Raw genomic sequence first — 19,748 nt, 5'->3', positions numbered from 1 at the left:
CCTTCCAACATCATGAATGCCATGGTTATCAATTAATGAAAAAAAATGTCATTGCCATTTATATTTTTCATTTTGACAAGAGTTCATTTTTTGCCATTCAGCCTTGCCAGTTAGCTAACTTGCATTCTGAAGAAGTGCTTCTTTGGCTCCACCCATAGAGATTTAGCTCAACCAGCAAGATTATTTCTACCTCTAGGGCAGTTGTACCTCTGATAAGTGCTTGTATATCTAAGACTCTAATCTGCAACCTAGGGTGTTGCAAGGGCACAAAAGTTCAGAAATGTACTAAGTGCATTTTTGACTACTTTTTAACTGCTACTCAACTGTCTCACATACCAGACTCCCTCACCACCACCATCACCATGATGATGTTCTGTGTGTCTCTACCTCTCTGTGCCATCATGGTCCTGAGTCAAGCTGCCTCTCTCAACTCGTCCCTCAGTGTACACCATGGCCGCTGCCAGGAGCAGAGCCGTCACCCTATTATCGGAGCTTACATCCCACAGTGCGACACTGATGGGAATTTCCTCCCCGAGCAGTGCTGGGCGTCAACCGGTTACTGCTGGTGTGTCAACGTCCTCACCGGAGTGGAGATACCAGGGACAAGGACACCGCCGGGAACCGTGCCTGTTAACTGTGGTGAGGGATGACGTGTGTGTGTGTGTGTGTGTGGTGTGAGTAGGAAGCTGTATGGTTCATATCTTACCACCATGTACCCTCTTCAACCTTAACAAACAATATTTAATGTACAGTGGCTCTGTTTGTACAAGTAACAGCTAATGTAAATAAGGTTTGAATGAATTTACACCCTGTCTGCAAACCAACACTTCCTTACAGGACAGTACATTTTTAAATTACACTGAATTGAGCTCCTGTGTTTTTTTGCTGTGCCTGTCTCAGAGCCCCATGCAAATGAAGAGATCGGGCAGCATATACAAAAGGAAAACTACTGTCCCTTCGGCTGGTCCCGGTACGGCACACGGTGTTTCATCTTCATTGAAACCCCCAAGGCATGGGTTGCAGCTGAGGTGAGGGTGGATAGAGGGTACAGGAGAGATGGAGGAGAAAAAGAGGGAAATATACAACTTTTTCACTTAGCACTTCTCTAGCATACATGATCATTCTACTGTCACAAGAACATTTTGTTTCATCCACCTCTGTAGAACTACATGAAAAGTGGGTAAACTATCACCTCCACTCAGCGATCATCATAAGGAAAACAATCACCAATAGAAATCAATTGTGTTTTCAGAAAAGCATTAATTTATCCTTTTTCCCCCTTGCAAAACCCTATCCTCATTTAACTTGCAGATTGGAGTTTTAGTTATACAAACATTTCTCAGAGGCAGAGCTGCTCTGGAGGCACAAATAGTCTCATTAGTTGCGTTAAACCTCAAAGGTTGGAGGCAAAGAATCAGTTTTTCTAGCTAGTAAGTAACATGGTGAAAAAGGGCTAATGACTCGTCTAAGGGCTCGTCCATCCTCTTCTTCCTTCTCTCGTCCTTTGTTTCCTCTCTCTTCCCCCCTTCCCTATCAGACTTATTGTGTATTTGAAGGGGCCACCCTGGCGTCGATCCACAGTGAGGAGGAGAATCACTTCGTCCAGGCCTTGACCAGGGGAGACACCCACGACTTCCCTGGCACCTGGATTGGAGGCCAGGATGCCATACAGGTAACAAGCTCTTTCCATACCACTTCTTTCCATCTATCATTCTATTAATGGCTGGGCACTCACGACAGGATTATCAAGACATTTTCCCATCCTGACAATTGGAGGAGGAATCCTGACTGGAGGCTTGGTCAGGACCGATGGTTGGCAAAGATCACCTGGTAATGTGAGATTACAGATTCAATCGTAACCACTCGTCTTTCAGACTGATCTGAGCCACCCCGATAGCATCAAACATGTTTGATATTTACAACCTAACATCTGCTGGGTCCTGAACAAGTCCTATAGTATGTGAGGATCACAGATTCATTCCAAGAGTAGAGACAGTCAACAGCCAATGATAGTCCCATTGAATAGCACGTTCCTGTGAACGTGCTAGTTCCTGTGAGATCAGAGGTCCTGACGTCAGTGAAGTTTCAATAATCAGCAGCATAATCTCAGGTATTGTCTCTATTATTGTCTTGGTCTTATTGTGAATAAGACCCCAAGATACCTGAACTGAGCGAACCATAGCCTCAGACTTGGAAGTGCTGGCACCTATGTCATTGTCACCTGCAAACTGCTCCAGTGGACATTTGAGATCACGGTCTGATGAAGCCAGAACGACAACATTATCCGTAAACAGCAGAAATGCCACTCAAATGTCACCGAACTGCACAGTCTCCAGACCTCGGCTGCTGTCCATGAATATCACAAACAGAAGAAGGAACAAGGTGCACCCTTGTCGGTGCACCCTTGTCGGAGTCAATGTCCACCTTTGTTGACCATTGTGTTTGACTTAATGCCTCACAGCAGTGACCCTGGCACCCCATACTCCCACAGGACACCTTGGAGAACATGGTTGTAAGCCTTTTCCATATCCACAACCACAATATATGTACACAGGATTAGCAAATTCCATGACCCCTTGATTATCTGCGAGAGGGTAAAAAGCTCTTCCAAGCTGTTCCACGAACAGGACAGAATCCACATTGCTCCTCCTGAATCTGAGGTTCAGCAATGAGTAATCACCCATGTCAGCCAATCCAAGGGCACTGTTCCGGAAATCCATGTGACACTGTTCAACCATGACAGCCCAATAATATTCAGAGCCTTCAGCATTTGAGGATGAATCTTGTCCAACCCCGGCGCCTTGCCACTGAGGATCTTTCTGACTACCCAATTGATCTGTGCCAAAGAGATGGGCTCTGATCCCCCAAATCTTCTAGCTCTCCCTCATGCCCATAGGGCGTGTCTGTTGGGTTTAGGAGTTCCTGTAAAGGGAAAATTATACTTCCACTTCGAACCACGCTGGAGCTCCGCTGTCAATACGAAGTAGGTACGGAGTAGGTACAACTGGTCCTGCGTCGCCCACAGAGGGTCCTGCCATATCTTACGTGCACCTCTCCAAAAATGTAACTACACATCAGGCAAAGCATGACCACAAGAACGGTGATTGGCCTGCTTCATATTTCCTCCTACCTGTATCCGGTTGCTGTCCACTGATAGTGACGACAATGGAGCAGATAGAAGAGAGACGAGCTGAGGAGAGCTGCAAAAATATTGATGTAGGACACTTCATCCCCAAATTATAAAAACTACCAGATGTCACTGAATTCATGGTGAGAAATATCCCAGAACACGAGCTTCAGACAATGTAAACACTACTACTTCTGTTATTACTTCTGTGTTAACAAAGCACGCTATTGTCATCTAATGTTTCGGTGGTGTACTTCACAATCACTGACACAGAACCATAAATGCTTGGACCGCCGGAGGCACCTAGGCAGTTTGACGGAGAAGTCTAATTTCCCCTTAAGTGCTCTTTCCACCTTCCTACAATATCCCCAGTTGAGGTCACTGTTGCCCTGCCCCTTCCAGGACCTCTTTGAGGCTTTTGCTTCTGCAACTACCACAGCTGCAGCCTTTCTGTCCTACTGATACCTCTCCACTGAGTCAGGAGTCACCTGTGCCAACCAAGCCCAGAAGGCCACCTTCTTCAGCTTGACAGCCTCCGTCAATACCTGAGTCCACCAGTAGGTTATTGGGTTGCCATCATGGCCGCAGCACCTGGTAGCCATTTCCATGACAGAGGTTTTGAACAAGGCCAATTCCAACTCCATGTCCCAAACCTCCACCCGGATACAGGTAAAGTTAGCTCAGAGGTTAGAGTTAAAATAAATCCTGTGCTCCACAAGGCGTTCCCAGCAAACCCTCACTACATGTTTGGATCTACCAGTTGACAGATCAGTCTCTCTCTTCACCTATGTGTCCAGAACATATGGCGTCTGGTCTGATGAAACAACTACAAAGTTTATCATCAACCTTTGGCCCAAGGTGCTGTGGCACCATGTGCACTTTAGAGCCTCCTTGTGTTCGAACATGGTTTTCGTTATGGATGATCATTACTAGTACAGAAATCCAACAAAAACAAACCACTAATATATATATAAGGTTCAGATCAGCAAGGCCATTCCTCCCAAACACTCCACTCCAGGTATCGCTGTTGCCAACATGAGCATTGATGTCTCCCAGTAGGACTATGGAGTCAGTAGGTGGAGCCTTCTTTAACACCCCACCCAACCTGTCTGAGAAAAATTATTATTATAAAAGTCTTCTAGTGCATCCCCAGCATTTAGCAAGGATCTAACATGTATGTCTATTTATCTATCTATCTATAGAACGGTGTTTGGATGTGGACAGATGGCTCTAGGTTTGACTATGTGAACTGGTACCCGGGGTTGGCGCACAACACGGGGGAGCAGTGTCTGTTAATGAACAGTGGAGGTAATAATCGACATATACGCATGCATGCACAGACAGTTATGCATGCAGACACTGACGCAGACACACATTTATGCACATACACCTCAGTGGCAGTCAATCAATAGAGGGCGCTATGGCATCACCCCACCTGATCTTCCATTAAAACAAAACAAACAAAAAAACAGCAGGTCTCTGGCTACTGAGGACCAGGATTGGGAACCACTTATTTAAACAGTAAAACTCTCTACTGAAAGCCATTCTAATGAAATTCTTTTAGGGGTAACAGCTCTTTCAGATAAGGTGAGGCAGTTATTACAGACTGACACCCCTGAAACTGTTGAGTGAAATTCTTTCACACCACACTGGAATGATTTCTCTGGTCAGACATCTTCTATAAAAATAATAATAAAAACATATTCACTAACTGCGTTCAGGTCAAAAAATCAGGCTAACCCTTGTTTGAAGTGTTGAAAAAATGTGTCTGTGTCATTTAACAGTCGAGTTGGACTGGGACGACTTACCCTGCAATTACGGTTTCCCTTTTGTTTGCGCCAAGAGGATCTGAACTACCTGGTGACATCACACCACTGATGTCACATCTTGAAGAGCTTCCCTGGCTGCAATTGAAGTGTGCTGCCTCCTGGTGAAGTACTGTTACGTCACTACTGATTTTGTGTGTTATTTGATTTATTATATAGAAGACATTTCCATTCTCAATTTGATTGACAGAGCGTTTGATATGAGGTCTGACAGAATGTCTTTCATGCTGTATACATACATATGTAGCTCCAAGATTTAATACAATGCCAAGCTCTTTAATACTCTGTCAATATACCTTAACTTTATATGATCAAATAAATTCTGCATTTTAAAATAGTGGATATCTCTTGGAGTTATGTTTTTTTTATTGCAAACTATTTCTGTAGTGTATGAAATGTGTATAAAGGGCTAAATAACCTGTGTTAAGATTTAAAAGTATTCTAAGGATACAATAATTTTATGCAAGTACTTGCAAATGTTCTAGTTATCATCAGGAAAAAAAGGTGTCCTGGCCAGAACATGACTTGCATTTTGAGGTGAACAAACCCACTTTTGTTTTTGTTATGTTGAGATATTTCCAGCAGCTACAACAGAGTTTGACAGCAGAAAATGTCTCAGCTGTAAACGTCAGGTTTTTGGTGTCAGTCCCTCAGAATCAAAGAGCGAGGGCTTCTTTCTAGAGCCGCCATTTTGCACCGAGAGACGTTCAACAATCATACAGGGAGAAATCCATCGGAAAGCAATTGGTTCACGCCCATTCTCAGGGGTTTGTCAAATGGCATTCTGGGAAACATAGGAACTAACTGTCTGAGGTGTAAGTTAGACGAGGCAGGTTGAGGGAAAGTGGGTTTCACAGCCTGATGACATACAACAGGGTAAGAAGATCCGAGAGGGGATTTTTGTCCTTCTAAACTGCAGATATGAACTATGAAGTGATTTGTCAAGTCAAATCAAAATTAACAAACTTTTTAACAAAACAGGTTTGTCACAAAGCACTTTAGAGGAAACAAAGCACACAACTAAACAGAAAAACAAGAGGTCATAGCACAAGGGATGATAAATACGTGTAGTAGTTTGTAGTTTGTGTGCAGTTACGCAGGCGAATCAATAAAGTTTGACCTGCAGAAGTGAGGCATTTTAGTTTTGGAAATGACGAGTCAGGTGATTTCTGTTTGACAATAATGTTGACTCACTCTCTTCCTGCTCTGAGCTGTTACACACTCCAGTTACTGGACGTTCACACTCATAAACACACACATGCATGTGTTTGTGGCATGCCATGCTTGTGAGTCTAATGCATATGTGTGTGTGTGTGTGTGTGTGTGGTGTGAGTAGTAAGCTGGATGGTTCATATCACACCGCCATGTACTCTCTTGCTTAACCTTAACAAACAATATTGCACGTACAATCGCGTAATACACACTCACACACTACAGTTTTAGTGGAGGTGTGTCACTATGTGTGTGTATTTGTATTTGTATGTGTGTATGAGTGTGTATTTGCATTTGTCAGCGTTCATTAGTGTCAGACTACATGTGTGTGTATGCATGTTTATATGTGTGTGTGTGTGTCACTGTGTGTATGTGTGTGTATATGTGTGTTAGCGTATTTGTGTGTGGATCCGTGTGTGTGTGTGTTTTAGCTTGTGTATCACTGTGTATATGTGTTTGTGAGTGTCTGCATTAGCATATGTGCTGTATGCCTTCTTTGTATGAGTGTTTTCCTGTGTGTGTGTGTGTGTGTGTGTGTGTATGTGATTTCATAACCTAGCACCATGTACCCTTTTGGACTCAAACAGACAGCGGTTGCTCCATCGTCCTAATTTTCCGACAGCAACCGCTCACTACAAAGTCTAAAACAAAAGCGCTAACCATGAAATGAATCACTTAAAATTTAAACCAATGGAAAAGTTAGTTTCCAGAACTGTTTTGTCAACCAAGGAGTAGAGCTGGGGGAAGCAGGGTGATCTATTGGTTAAAAAGACTGACTTTCAACCAGAGTTCAAATCCACATTCTGCTGAAGTGTCCTTGAGCAAGGCAGTGAATCCCTACTGACCTCTGACCTCTCACCTCCCTGTGGAGGGGGGCAAGAGAAAACATACTACTTCTACTATTTTTAGATTCAACCTCTGGTAGTTCAAGCCTCATACCATCTACATTTCCCTTTGGGCTTCAATAAAGTATGATGGTGTTATCAACTATTATTGAGAAAGTACCATCATTGTTTTGTTTTGTTTTGTTTTCTTGCTTTCAGTTATTTCAATTATGCATATTAATGAACATTTCAAACAAAATTTGTAATTATGCCAGATTTAGCCACCAGGCTAATTTTCATCAGTTGTCCCTTGGCAGGTTGATGCCACAGTTAAAATACATGTCATAGTTTAATGTTTCATGTTTTAACTTCAACTGAAAGATTACATGCTCCTCTGGGTTGAGGAAAATCCTGCCACCCTTGGGTTTATGAAACCTTTTCAAAACCAACCAACTGATATTTTTGGATATGCATAACCCAGTGTTACCGAGCCGTAAATACATTATTACATATTAAAACGATGCATAAACAGCTGTAAATATAAAACATATGCACCAGAGAAGTACAAGATAATGCTTTATTTTTGTCATTTAAGACGTAGTCAGAGACATACATTACTAAACTTTCACTTTTAAACCCTATGGAGCCTCATTTTAGCCTTGATACATACATACATACATACTTTACAAACATGTATAAAATTGCCCAGTGGGAAGACGAGGTTGCTTTTGAATATACAAGGTTTTCACAGGACAACAGCGATTTTGTTGCTCTGGATAACAAAAAATGCCCTGAAATGTCACTGGAATCTGTTTTCACAATTCCAGGTTATAACATATTTGGTCTTTTCCTCCGGGTTTCTTTTTTTTTCTTTAGCGAAGCTGCCCTTTTGTCCCTCCGTACTGACCCTGCGAGGCAATGACTCAGGTTTGGGTAAACTGTCCAAACCGCTATTGACCATTTTGTTACCGGATCGATAAGAGTGGGAGTGGGGCAGGCTCGCGGACACCGGGACAGGAGGATAAATACCTGTGGCTCTCTGCTCCGTGGACAGAAGAGGTGCGAAAGGAACACACACAAGTGTTAGTGTTTTGTGAGACGGGGGAAACTTTATCGACAGTGGAAGATGAGGACGCTGCTGCTGCTGCTGCCTCTGTGTGTGTACGTGGCCTGGGCTCAGGACAACTTGGAATATGACGACTATGACACGGTGAGCTGTGTGTGTGTGTGTGTGTGTGTGTGTGTGTGTGCACCTAGCACTCCTTACAATTGGCTGCTTGAAATGATGATCTAAAAATTTAAGGTAATTCAAAATTTGAGCCTAGTGTCAGTCACTCTGGAGTGTCTCCTAAATGCCTAAATTGTAAATATAATATAATAAATGAACATGTGACTTTTTCACAAAAATTCAAAGTAGATATTCAAAGTAGATTTTCCTTCCAATAGTAGACACAGTATTGTTATTCATGTTGAGGACCATCTGGAGCACCAAAGTACTTATATTCACATTACAGAGTGTCTTCAAATGCATTATGGCTTTTATACAAAAAGTAGCATAAATACATGAGAATAAAAAACAGGAGGAATCAAGAAAGATCGCTAAATATCTCCATAGTCACACAATAATTATTGGAATAGCAACCAGTAAAATACACATCAGCAAGGTTGGAACTTGTCTTTGACCAATCAGATTGCTTAGCTGAAATTACCCATTCAAAATTTCCATTTTTTTTTATTTTTTTTTTGGTGCATTTAGTTTTTTGCCATTTAGCTGACAGTCTTATCCAGCAGAGTGAGGTACGATGAATGCAACAGTAGAATAAGTTAGATGAGTTAAATTCCCAAATCTCAACTATAACAAGCAGACAATAGTGAATTTAATTCTGACAATATATTCCTAACAAATTTCTCTTTGTCCTCCACAGGGTACAGATACTTCACAGGTAAGTTTCACTGTAACTCCGCATAGAAATAGATCAATTTAATTATAGTAAATTGATTTTAATAATAGTTTTAGTTTCATTTGCAATAGTGTATTGCTCTATTACAATTTTTTTTAAGTTGATCTACAACTGCTACAACTCATATTATTATCATTATTTTCGGCACCTTTATTTTTCTGTGTGTAAAACTACTGCAACTTATTATTCTGATGTTTGAAGATGCATTGACAATATTTCTTCAATGATTTTCTTTTTACAGACAGCAAACAATGTCACGGTATGTATAAACGTCTGCTAATATATACATATATATATATATATTTTTTTTACCTCATTTATTTAATTTAATTTCTTTTCTTTTATTTCATTCGTCATGTCCTCTTTTTCTCTCTCTCCCCTCAAGACAGTAGACGCCCGCGGTCACCGTCCGTCAACAAGAGGCCGGGACACCTACACCCCGAGACGCAACGCCCCGCCCCCTATCAGCGGCGGCGGCAGGTAAATGGATACATAGATGAGAGAAAGAAAGAAAGAAAGAAAGAAAGAAAGAAAGAAAGAATACCCAGCAATCAGGGGCGGAGCCAAACAGCTGGCACTGGCTACCCGTGAAATCTGGTTGTCCACCCTTGGTGCCACCCCAAATTTTCTTGTATGTCATTGGCTGTTTAACTCTGATTGACACATTGAAATTGCTTGAAATGTAAGATTGCGTTCTCCTCTGAGACTAAGAAGCAACAAAACTACAGACTCTAAGACTCCGATTGGTGTTACTCGGCCTCCCATTCGTTCCTGTAGGTCCCACTGCTAAACAAACTTAACGCACAAATAAGCAAACTAACTGCCTGCCTAGTGGGGAACATGGGGGTTTTCGGTCTGTCGGACACGTGGGGTTAAGCGTCTCCCGTCCCGTTGCTCGTCCAGGTACCGCGGCCGACCCACCGCAGCCCCGGCCAGAGGAGCGCAGGTGCAGGAGAAGGAGGAGCAACCGGAGGCCGGAGGATGCACCCACGCCTCGGAGCAGATGGTAGGAGGAAACGTCCGCACATGCTCTCTTTGAACTCTGGTAGTATCTTGGGTTATGTGTCTTTCTCCGTGATAAAAGCCCCGAAAATCGGTGATTCTCTGTTACCTGTTGAGATGATGATTGGAGAATTGCGCTTTTTTTTTTTTCTGTCTCCATTCACTGCCATTGTATGGAGGAACAGTCTGAACATCACATTTCTAGCACATAAGGAACACGAACAAAGCAGATTTTGACAATATATATATAAACTGTATTGTTTTGAGGTGAATCTCTTTCTTTATGTTTATTAAACCTTTCGGTTTGAACAAGTGTAACACTGAAATCCGCTCAAAGGAAACTTACGCCGATGGAACGAAGGAAATAATATGTTTATCAGTAATTTAGGCGACTTTGACAAAGCAGATTCTGCCAATATATACAAAAATGAGGACGCTACACGACCCACGGTACTACCAAAGGTCACTTTAAACGGGCCGTGGCAGTTGCCTATTGGTTTGTCATGATGCAACTAGGCCTTTGCCGCTGAAATCAAAACTCTTTTCATCTCATAAGTAATGATTATAACTACAAGAAAAAAGCACATTTCTGACTAATCTCGAAGGGTTAAGTTATTCTTTTTACACATTCAGCATGCCTGAAGGTCCCAGACAAGCACATAATGCCGACTCTGAGGAAGCTAACGCTAACGCTAGCAGCGGCGCGGTAGCACAGGATTCAAAACACATTTCCTGTTTGGGATGGAGGCTGAGGGACTGAGATGGAAGACAAGGGGAAAGAAAAGTTTCAAATGTCTCTTCAATCAGTGATCAGAATATTCAGAGGGAAACACCAGAGCAAATACTATGCTATACTATAAGAAGAGATTGTAAGATACTTTGAAAAAAACAGTAGCCTACATAAAACTAACTATTTCTCCCATTCACCAGGGTGTTTTGTGTCCCACTGGCTGCGAGCTGAAGACCGCACTGCTTAAACAAGAGAGGAACGTCAAGCAGGTAAATGTCATACATGTGAATACTGAGTATAGATCTAATCAGTGATCATCAGCAGGGCAGAGAACTGAACTTGGGCTAATGGATTCCAGATTACGCCAGCCATTTTCACTATTTTATCAGCCAGATACCATCATTTTATAGCTTTAGCATCCACAAATGATTTTGGTAACACTTTAGATTAGAGAACACATGTTAACTATTAATACGTTGCTTATTAACATGCATATTAGTAGTATATTGGTTCATTATTAGTCATTAAAAACCACTTATTAGCACCTTATTTTGCACTAACCATGGGTTTTCTCTCAATAGCCGCCTAATTAGTGCTTATAGCAGTCAGTAAGGAATGAATTGGGCTTTTAGTATGCTTTACTCAGTATGGGGCTTATAAAATGCTAGTATCACATATTGAGAGAAATGATTAAACTATCGAGGGAAAACCCATAGGTAATAGATAATTGATGTTCCATTTTTAAACCACGGACAAAATGTACCTGCATTCGGATGGCGGCTGGTGTTAAATCCCTACTTCTGTTGACTGAGCATCTGTTTCTTCATCAGTCTGTGACCGCACTCAGGTCTCAGGTGGACGACTTGTCCCGGTCCTCCAACAACATCTACAACTACGTCGACAGCATGTCCAACTCGCTGAGGGAGAGGCAGAGGGTCGTCAACGGTAAGAGCAAGACACACACACAGACAGGAAACTGACCTGAGGAGCTTCGTTCCACAAATCGTAAGCAGGGACTGAATAAGAACTGGAAATACGGAAAGGAAATATATTTGAAATATATTTTTTTTGGCCACAGTGCATTTCAAATACATTTGGAATGTATGGGAATCTTCGGAATACATTTTGAAAATGCATTTGAAGCCATGCAAAAGTGTATTTCTGTCTCTAAAATGTATTCCAGACCAGAGAAGAAATATATTATATTATATTAGAAATACATTTGAAATGAATTGATAATACATTTAAAATATATTTATTAAAATATAAGAAGTGGCCAATTTTTACATATTTCAAATGCATTTTGAAATCCATTTTGAAATATTTCTTTCCGTATGGAAAGAGGATGATAAAATTGAAGTTGAAACTGATTCTAGAAATCAAACTCATGATGCTCTTACCAAGTTTTTATCCTATTAAAACCATATTGCATTGAAAAGTCCTAGATATTTAGTTTTCTTTAAGATATTAAACTGATACTGGACTCTTGATTTGTTCTGACTTGACTTGCTGTTCTACATTTAGACTTGAGACTTGACATTAATGAGATGGACTTGACTTGGACTTGACTTGGTAATCTACATTTAGACTTGAGACTAGACTTGGGACTCGAGCAAAGTTGACTCGGTGACACCTCTGGTACCTTAAACTTGTATAAAGCTTTACAGTTTTCCCCTCTGGATCTTCTCTGATCTCCCTCTTCCCTCTCTCTCCCTCTCTCTCCCTCTCTCTCCCTCTCTCTCCCTCTCTCTCCCTCTCTCTCCCTCTCCTAGGCAACAACAGGGTGGTGAGTCAGTACACCGGCACTGTGGAGGAGCAACACGCCTACATCAAGGAGACAGTGGACACAGTCTTCCCCTCCAACATCAGAGTGCTGCAGGTAAATATCTATCTAGGCCAGTGTCAAATAGAGCCGAGGTCTGACCGCTATATCAGTTTGCCAATACCGACCTCTAATTAAACATCAGATATCGGCCATGATATGACGCTGATACGATGGAGGTTCCTCCCTGACTACAGCTACAGAAAATCAGGCTGCAACACCTGCAGTGAAAGAGATTCACTAGATTCACTAGATTCATTTAATTGTTATTAGTTATAGAAGAGAAGATTCAAAGAGTGCCCTGTCCATAAAAAAATTGTTGCTGGTGTCAAAAAAGAGACAGATCATGGCAAAAAGTGTGCCTTGGTATTATTTTTTTGAGACATTTTTTACATTTTGCATGTTCCACAACTAGAGGCCATGATCTATCTCTTTTCATGTTCAATTATTCGTTTTTTTATCAATTTATTTTTTAATTTAAAGGTTTAATCTATCCTAGAGTTTCTTTACCAGTGAATAGGTTCAGTGGGTCATCCCGCCTTAAAGACCTGCAAACTATAAGAGAATTTCATTAGTCTCCAAAATAAATACAAAAATTGCACATTACCACTTAAAGTGCTGAAAATACATTGGAAAAATCACCAGGAATTCAGAAGTTGATAAATGGCAAATCTTGATTTTTAAGCATTGAAATATCTCAAAGATCTCATCAGAAACAGAAAAGAAGAATTAAATATGTAACATGAAAAACATTGTTATGAACTGAGAGGGATCAATAGATGAAGCTCTTTCCGAGTCTAATGTAGGATTTAAAATGTCTTCTGGTCGCAGGGCGTCCTGGACAAGATCAGGCTGAAGATCCAGAAGCTGGAGAAGGCGATCCTGGCCCAGAGGGAGGAGTGCAAGGAGCCGTGCACCACCAAATGTCCCATACCAGTGGTGTCTGGTAAGTGTGGGGGGGTTTGTTTTGATTTGGGAAATAGAAAAAAAAAAAAAAAAACCATCATAATAAACACTTCATGTATATTTGACTACAGAGGAAAGCACGGGAAAGTATTAGTTGAAAAACACTTTTCTGTTGTGCTCGACATAAGACAAAAATTGTATGGAAGCCCATTCAGGACATATATTCAGACATTTTACCCATGTGCCTTTACCTTTTCTCGTCTGTGATCCAGGTAAGGAGTGTGAGGACATCTTCCGCCGTGGAGGAAAAGACTCCCAGATGTACATGATCCAGCCGGACGCCTTCTACCCTCCATACAAGGTCTTCTGCGATCAGAGCACCCAGAACGGAGGTGAGCCACCAGAGACACTCGAGATGGTTTTTCTCACGTTCAATCCTGTCCGTCTCTCTTTCTGCAACCTTTGACTTTCCCTCCCTCTCTCCGTCTCTGGAGCCCGTACTCGCTCTGGACTGACATTACCTGGGGACGTCCAGTGATTTGTGATTTTAATTACGTGAGAAACTGCCACATCTGTCATGTGGAAAGCAAAAGATTCCAGTGCAAATCACCTACTGTGTTTTGGTGAGGACAGAGGTCCCTTGAAAATACCAACCCAACGCAAATCAAACTTTGCGAAATGTTTTTGGGGCACTATTTTAATTTCACTATTCGAATGCATTTCACGAAACACAGAGCTTGGGGGGGGTGATTAGTTACATGAGATCCCCACATAATGCTAGTTCTGTGCAAATAGGGTTTTTATGCAAAGAGCTTTATTGATAAGACTTCTCTTACATTGCCAAAACAGCAGCATACACAAGCAGTTCAGTTAAACTCTCTCTCTCTCTCTCTCTCTCTCTCTCTCTCTCTCTCTCTCTCAATTCAATTCCATTCAATTCAATTCAATGAGCTTTATTAGCATGACATATGTATGTGTTGCTAAAGCATTTAAATTGCAAAAAAAAAAAACAATAACAAAAACAAATGGTTCATCAAACAGGAACAATAATAATAATTGATAGTAATACTGAGAGTAGGAAGGATAATGAATACACAGTATAATGATAACAACAATAACCACAACAACAGTAAATAATTGTAATGTAATGGCAGTAATGGGATCATAACAATAAAATAGATCATGTTAAAACAGGAAAAGGGATGAAACTATAAGAACAGACATTTTTTCTCGGTTTTCAAGATCATTAAAAGGTGGTGTTTTTTTCTTGGGTTTTGGGGAAAAAATGTATCTCTCAAATTCACCTGTCTCTTTCTCTCTCTCTCTCTCTCTCTCTCTCTCTCTCTCTCTCTCTCAGGATGGCTCCTCATCCAGAGCAGGCTGGACGGCAGCGTGGACTTCGGCCGCCGCTGGGACGACTATCGCCGCGGCTTCGGCAACATCGCCTTCGACGTGGGCAAGGGCCACTGCGAGACCCCCGGTAAGAAACAGGAGAAAGTGTCTGAACTCTACTGGAAGAATGCCACACCCTGAGCATGATGGGACGTTAAACTGCTTCACTGTCTTAGCGATCTTGACCGGAGCTTTTCCATCGCCTGTATATTCTCACACTCAGAGTTCTTCACAGCTCATTGGTAACTCGCCTCTCTCCCTCGTCATGTGACAGGTGAATACTGGCTGGGTAACGACCGCATCAGTCAGATAAGCAAGATGGGCCCCACTGAGGTCCTCATTGAGATGGCTGACTGGACCGGAACCAAGGTGAGTCCCCGAAGTTTCCACCTCGGCCCTCAATGGGGTTTTAAGAGTTTTCTTTTATTGCACAAGAACCTATGAACTAGACTTGTCTTTATTAACTTTAGCCAATCTAAAGGCCTTCTACCACCATTTATTATTATTATTATTATGAATAAATAGTAGCAGTAGTTGTAGTAGTACTTGTAGTAGTAGTAGTAGTAGTAGTAGTAGTAGTTGTATTAGTAGTAGTAGTAGTTATAGGGGTAGTAGTAGTTGTAGTGATTGTAATAGTAATAGTAGTAGAAGTCTAATGAATTTTAAGTTTAATGAAAAACATTATGCATTAGTATTTTTAACGCATTCATGTAGAATGATTATCATCATGTGAAGGATTTACCTCCAACCGCTATACCTTCTAAAATGTTAGTTTGGTAAGCAAAGGTCTTTAATCGACTTTGACAGAGCAAACTTTTACATAAAAATTCTGAAATCATAAAAGAGCACATTTGGACATTTTAAAAAGGTATATGTACATACAAGGTTCCTAAAAATACATGTATATCATCCTTAATTTCCCTTAGTTGACTTTAACAATATGCAAAGCATCTGATCTCATTTCGGAATGAAACCCCATGTAAAATTATTACCGCCGTTGTTTAGGTGCACGCACAGTACAGGCAGTTCACCGTCCAATCAGAGACGTCCAACTACATCCTGGCGGTGGACGGTTACTCCGGTAACGCCGGCAACACTTTCCTGGAAGGATCCACAGAACTGTTTGGTGAAAACCGCACCATGACCATTCACAACGGCATGATGTTCAGCACCTACGACAGAGACAACGACAACTGGTGGGTTGTGTGTGTGTGTGTGTGAGTGTGTGTGTGTGTGTATTGTGTGCTTTAACAAGTCAAAGTCTGTTCTGCCCTCACAATTGAACATTTGATAGAACTGAAAAGCGATAGGCCTAGGTTTGCAAATAAAGGCATTCAGTTGTTAATGGTAATGTAGTGATTCAGTGATTCAGAAACACATTTCAAATGCAAATAGATACTTTTGAAGTGTTCCATTACAAAACCATCTTCTTAGGGAAAAACTGCAGCCTGAAGTGAATCTCTAATTACTGCAAACAGACACGCATTTCCATCTTTAACTGGATGACAGTGTGGTAAACAAAAGGTAAAGAAAAGTCTGAAGGTTCACCCGTGATGTGCTTCACTTTCACGCAGTCATTTTGTAAGAGTGGATGTAAATAATGTTTTTTTTTTTTTTTTTTTTTTGTACACCTAAAGGTATTTGAGTAATTTGAGTGTGTAGGACAAAAAAACGAAAAACCAAACTGAGAAAGAAATAGAGTCCCACACTTTTTCAACGTTTCGGAACAATAAGACCTTCACCAGGCCAACATGAAACAACCTCAAAAAACCATCTCTAACGCCTCTCTCCTCTCCCTCCGTTTGCCCCCTGGGTCCAGGATCCCCGGTGATCCCTCCAAGCAGTGCTCCAAGGAGGACGGAGGCGGCTGGTGGTACAACCGCTGCCACTCGGCCAATCCCAACGGCCGGTACTACATGGGCGGGGCCTACACCCGGCACATGGCCAAGCACGGCACGGACGACGGGGTGGTGTGGATGAACTGGAAGGGCAGCTGGTATTCCCTCAAGACCATCAGCATGAAGATCAGGCCTTACTTCGCCTCCAGATAGGCAGGATGTAGGCAAGGCACACACACACACATGTAACAAATACAGGTACCAGGCCCAAATAAAGGAAACGCCAACGTAACATGTCAAAGATCCTAATGGAAGGATGTCAGGCCCTAAGCATCATGGGATGGTAAATTCTTCATTATCTTAGGGACCAAACCTGCTTTCAATATTCTTTTTTATTTCATCATTTACTCAAGCCTTTCCTTTATTTTGGCAGTGACCTGTATGTTGATGGACACACACACATACACACACACACACAACTGACAGGGAGTTTGGAAAAAGTGGGATCAAGAGATCAAGAAAGGAAGAAGATGTAGAAAATGTGAAGAAACAGACCAAAAACATCTCAGCAAATCAGAAAAGAAAAACAGACGTATTTTTACATTGACTTAAATTGGCTTTTTTTTTTTTTTATTTTGGGGAAAAATGCTATGAAGTTGAGCAGCGAGACGCTCTTTGAAACTTAATAAAAAAAAAAAGAAAAGAGAGAGAAAAGATGGTGTAATGTGAGATAAAACTGTAATCTCCCCCAGACGAGGAGAGAAACTCTGTGGTTGTGGGTGAATGTGATGTGATCTGTCTCCTCTTGCTATGTGTGATGAGCTGATCCTGTCCTCCGCTACTCAATAAACACATTGAGGAACCTACTTTCTGTCCAGTCTGGTTGTTATTTCAATGTATTTCAAGTGCTAGAGTAGTACTTGTTGATTAAAGAGACTGCCCAGTACCCGGAAGGTAAAAGATATACATATATATCTACAAAAGCCGATATTTACATCCCTGTTTATGAGTCCTTGAACAAGACACTGAACCCCTACCTGCCTCTGCACTTTGACCTTTCTTGTGAAATGCACACATTAACATATCATGGAGGAATATGCAAAGAAACACATTTGATTTCAATACTTGTCTTCATATGTCAAAGACAAATATGAGGTGACCACAATGCAGATGAAATTATCACTGAAAGGTTTTCCTTTCATCACAGAAAGTCAAACTTGTATTAAATTTTAGTGCAGAAACATAGTGATGAGAAACTACACATAAGGAGGATATGAATAAGACAACATAAGAGAAATTGTACATATTACAGTTTATTAAAAGACTCTGCAACCATTCACACACTGCACATTTTGATTTATTGGTCTATAAATCTACAGATAGCAAGATAACTGTAGGAAAATGGACATGGTGAATCAGAAACATGAACAAAATAAATACTGTACCAAAGGAAGAATGAGGAGTGTGTTCTCAGTGGAATTTGTAAACGTAGCATTACGTTTCTAGAGTATTATGGCTTTTATACAATGGTTACCAATACATGTGTACTGTCTGAAATGTTTTCTTCAGAGCAGTGTATGTATTTAAGAAAAAGATGCAGCAGGTAAGCCTCCAGGACCGTGGGGAGTAGGAGAGGGAACACAGAAAGAAGGTAGAGGCTTGGTGCCTCCTGTGTGCATTGATAATATAATATTTCCATGCTGTGCATCAAGCCTGACTTGAGCGTTTGGGAGGGAGAAAGAGCTTTTGGAAGCCCATGAATTTGGGCAATGTTTGCTGTTTGGTCCATGAGACAACTCTTGAGGATGTCTGGTAGAAGCTGCTTGAAGCTGCAACCACGGTACGCTATGATTGTACCTACCCCATATTATGACTTTTAATCTCCCTTAATGTCCCTTATTCTTAATCACACTAGCCTCCAGTCACTGGCCTCCACCCACTCTAAGAGGTTGTTGGGCATCTTGGTCGACAAAAAGAAAAAACATTCTGAATTTCTGAATTTTGGTGACATTAACAGTTTTATTCCTCGGTATTTATATCGTTGAACCTTTTGGTGTATGTCTTCTTAAACTAATGTTTGTGTATTTTTATCATAGGAACAGGTGTTGAATCTACCTGTTATTTGCCTATCACTGTTTATCCCATATACAACAGTTTTAAAGTGACAGTGAAGGGCTTTATGTTTATTGGGCAAAGAGATACCCGGGTTGACAGGCCTTAATGCAGGGATCGGGCCTTGTTTGCTAAGTACTACATGTTGGGACTGTGAAGCAGTCTAAGTTTACTTAGACTGCTTCACAGTACACTTGGTTTTCTTCGTTTTGAGTAAGTCTTCATTGCCACAGCACCAAACAATCCTATCCTAGGTTTTTACCTTGTTGAAACTCAATAAACATTTGCCTTTTTGTAACATCTGCCTCTTATTCCACTTACTTATTTTATGGTTACTAGTGTAATGTATTTGGGAGCTTCTTCACACCTACAAGTGAGGGTGGCCTAGCCATGTACTATTACAAGGGAATGATGGTAATAATGGTAATGATCAGTGTTTAAGAGGAACTGCTTTATGCCACAAAACAATATGGGTAAAAGCAAGCTAGCAAGATCGCTAGCTCCCTGGTTACAAGAGTTTAGAAAAAGCATGGTTAGCTGTGCTGTATAGGAAATAATAAGCACAATTGGAATCCTGCTCAGATTGCCTGGATGAAACTACCTGTTCATCCCATTCAGTACCTTTTAACTTATACTGTTTTGAAACTATGATGAACAGGTAGTTTCATCCAAGCAACCTGATTTCCTTCTGTCCTCTAAACTAATCCCCTAAACTCTGTCTAAACCTTCCTCAGTCGAACGCTTTCATTCCAGGTCCGGGCGATCCAGAAGCTCCATATCTAAGGAATTCTCCAGCAGCTCCTCCAGAACTACCTGGTTCTGTCCAATGTCCTCAAACTGGGTCAGCAGTTCCCTCTGAACCGTCGGGATGGTTTTATATTCTCCGGACAGTGCCAGGCCAACGTCTACAGGCTGCAGCTTGATGTGCGGGATGTCTTCGGGAGGCGGAGCGGCCTTCCTTCTCTGGTTCAAAGTCGTATCCAGCTGGTCCATGTG

The 19,748-nt window shown here is 41.4% G+C and overlaps 1 protein-coding gene across 1 annotated transcript; it reads left to right on the top strand.

Moving 5' to 3' along the window:
• The first annotated feature begins 8,115 nt into the window (after positions 1–8,115).
• fgb (fibrinogen beta chain) lies at positions 8,116–16,853 on the top strand. The gene is given in 13 exon segments (XM_071512040.1): positions 8,116–8,208; positions 8,768–8,803; positions 9,336–9,430; positions 9,854–9,956; positions 10,883–10,951; positions 11,513–11,627; positions 12,455–12,561; positions 13,336–13,450; positions 13,683–13,802; positions 14,768–14,890; positions 15,077–15,171; positions 15,808–15,998; positions 16,622–16,853. Coding segments are annotated over 13 exon segments (1,494 nt in total).
• Positions 16,854–19,748: the final 2,895 nt, after the last annotated feature.

The sequence above is a fragment of the Centroberyx affinis genome, unplaced genomic scaffold, assembly GCF_046629955.1.
Source record: "Centroberyx affinis isolate AG114_WGS23_722 - 3 ecotype Tasmania unplaced genomic scaffold, CSIRO-AGI_Caff_v1 ptg006034l_1, whole genome shotgun sequence".
Lineage (NCBI taxonomy): Eukaryota > Metazoa > Chordata > Actinopteri > Beryciformes > Berycidae > Centroberyx > Centroberyx affinis.
Note: the sequence above shows the minus strand (reverse complement) of the source record. Positions and strands in the feature narration are given on the sequence as shown.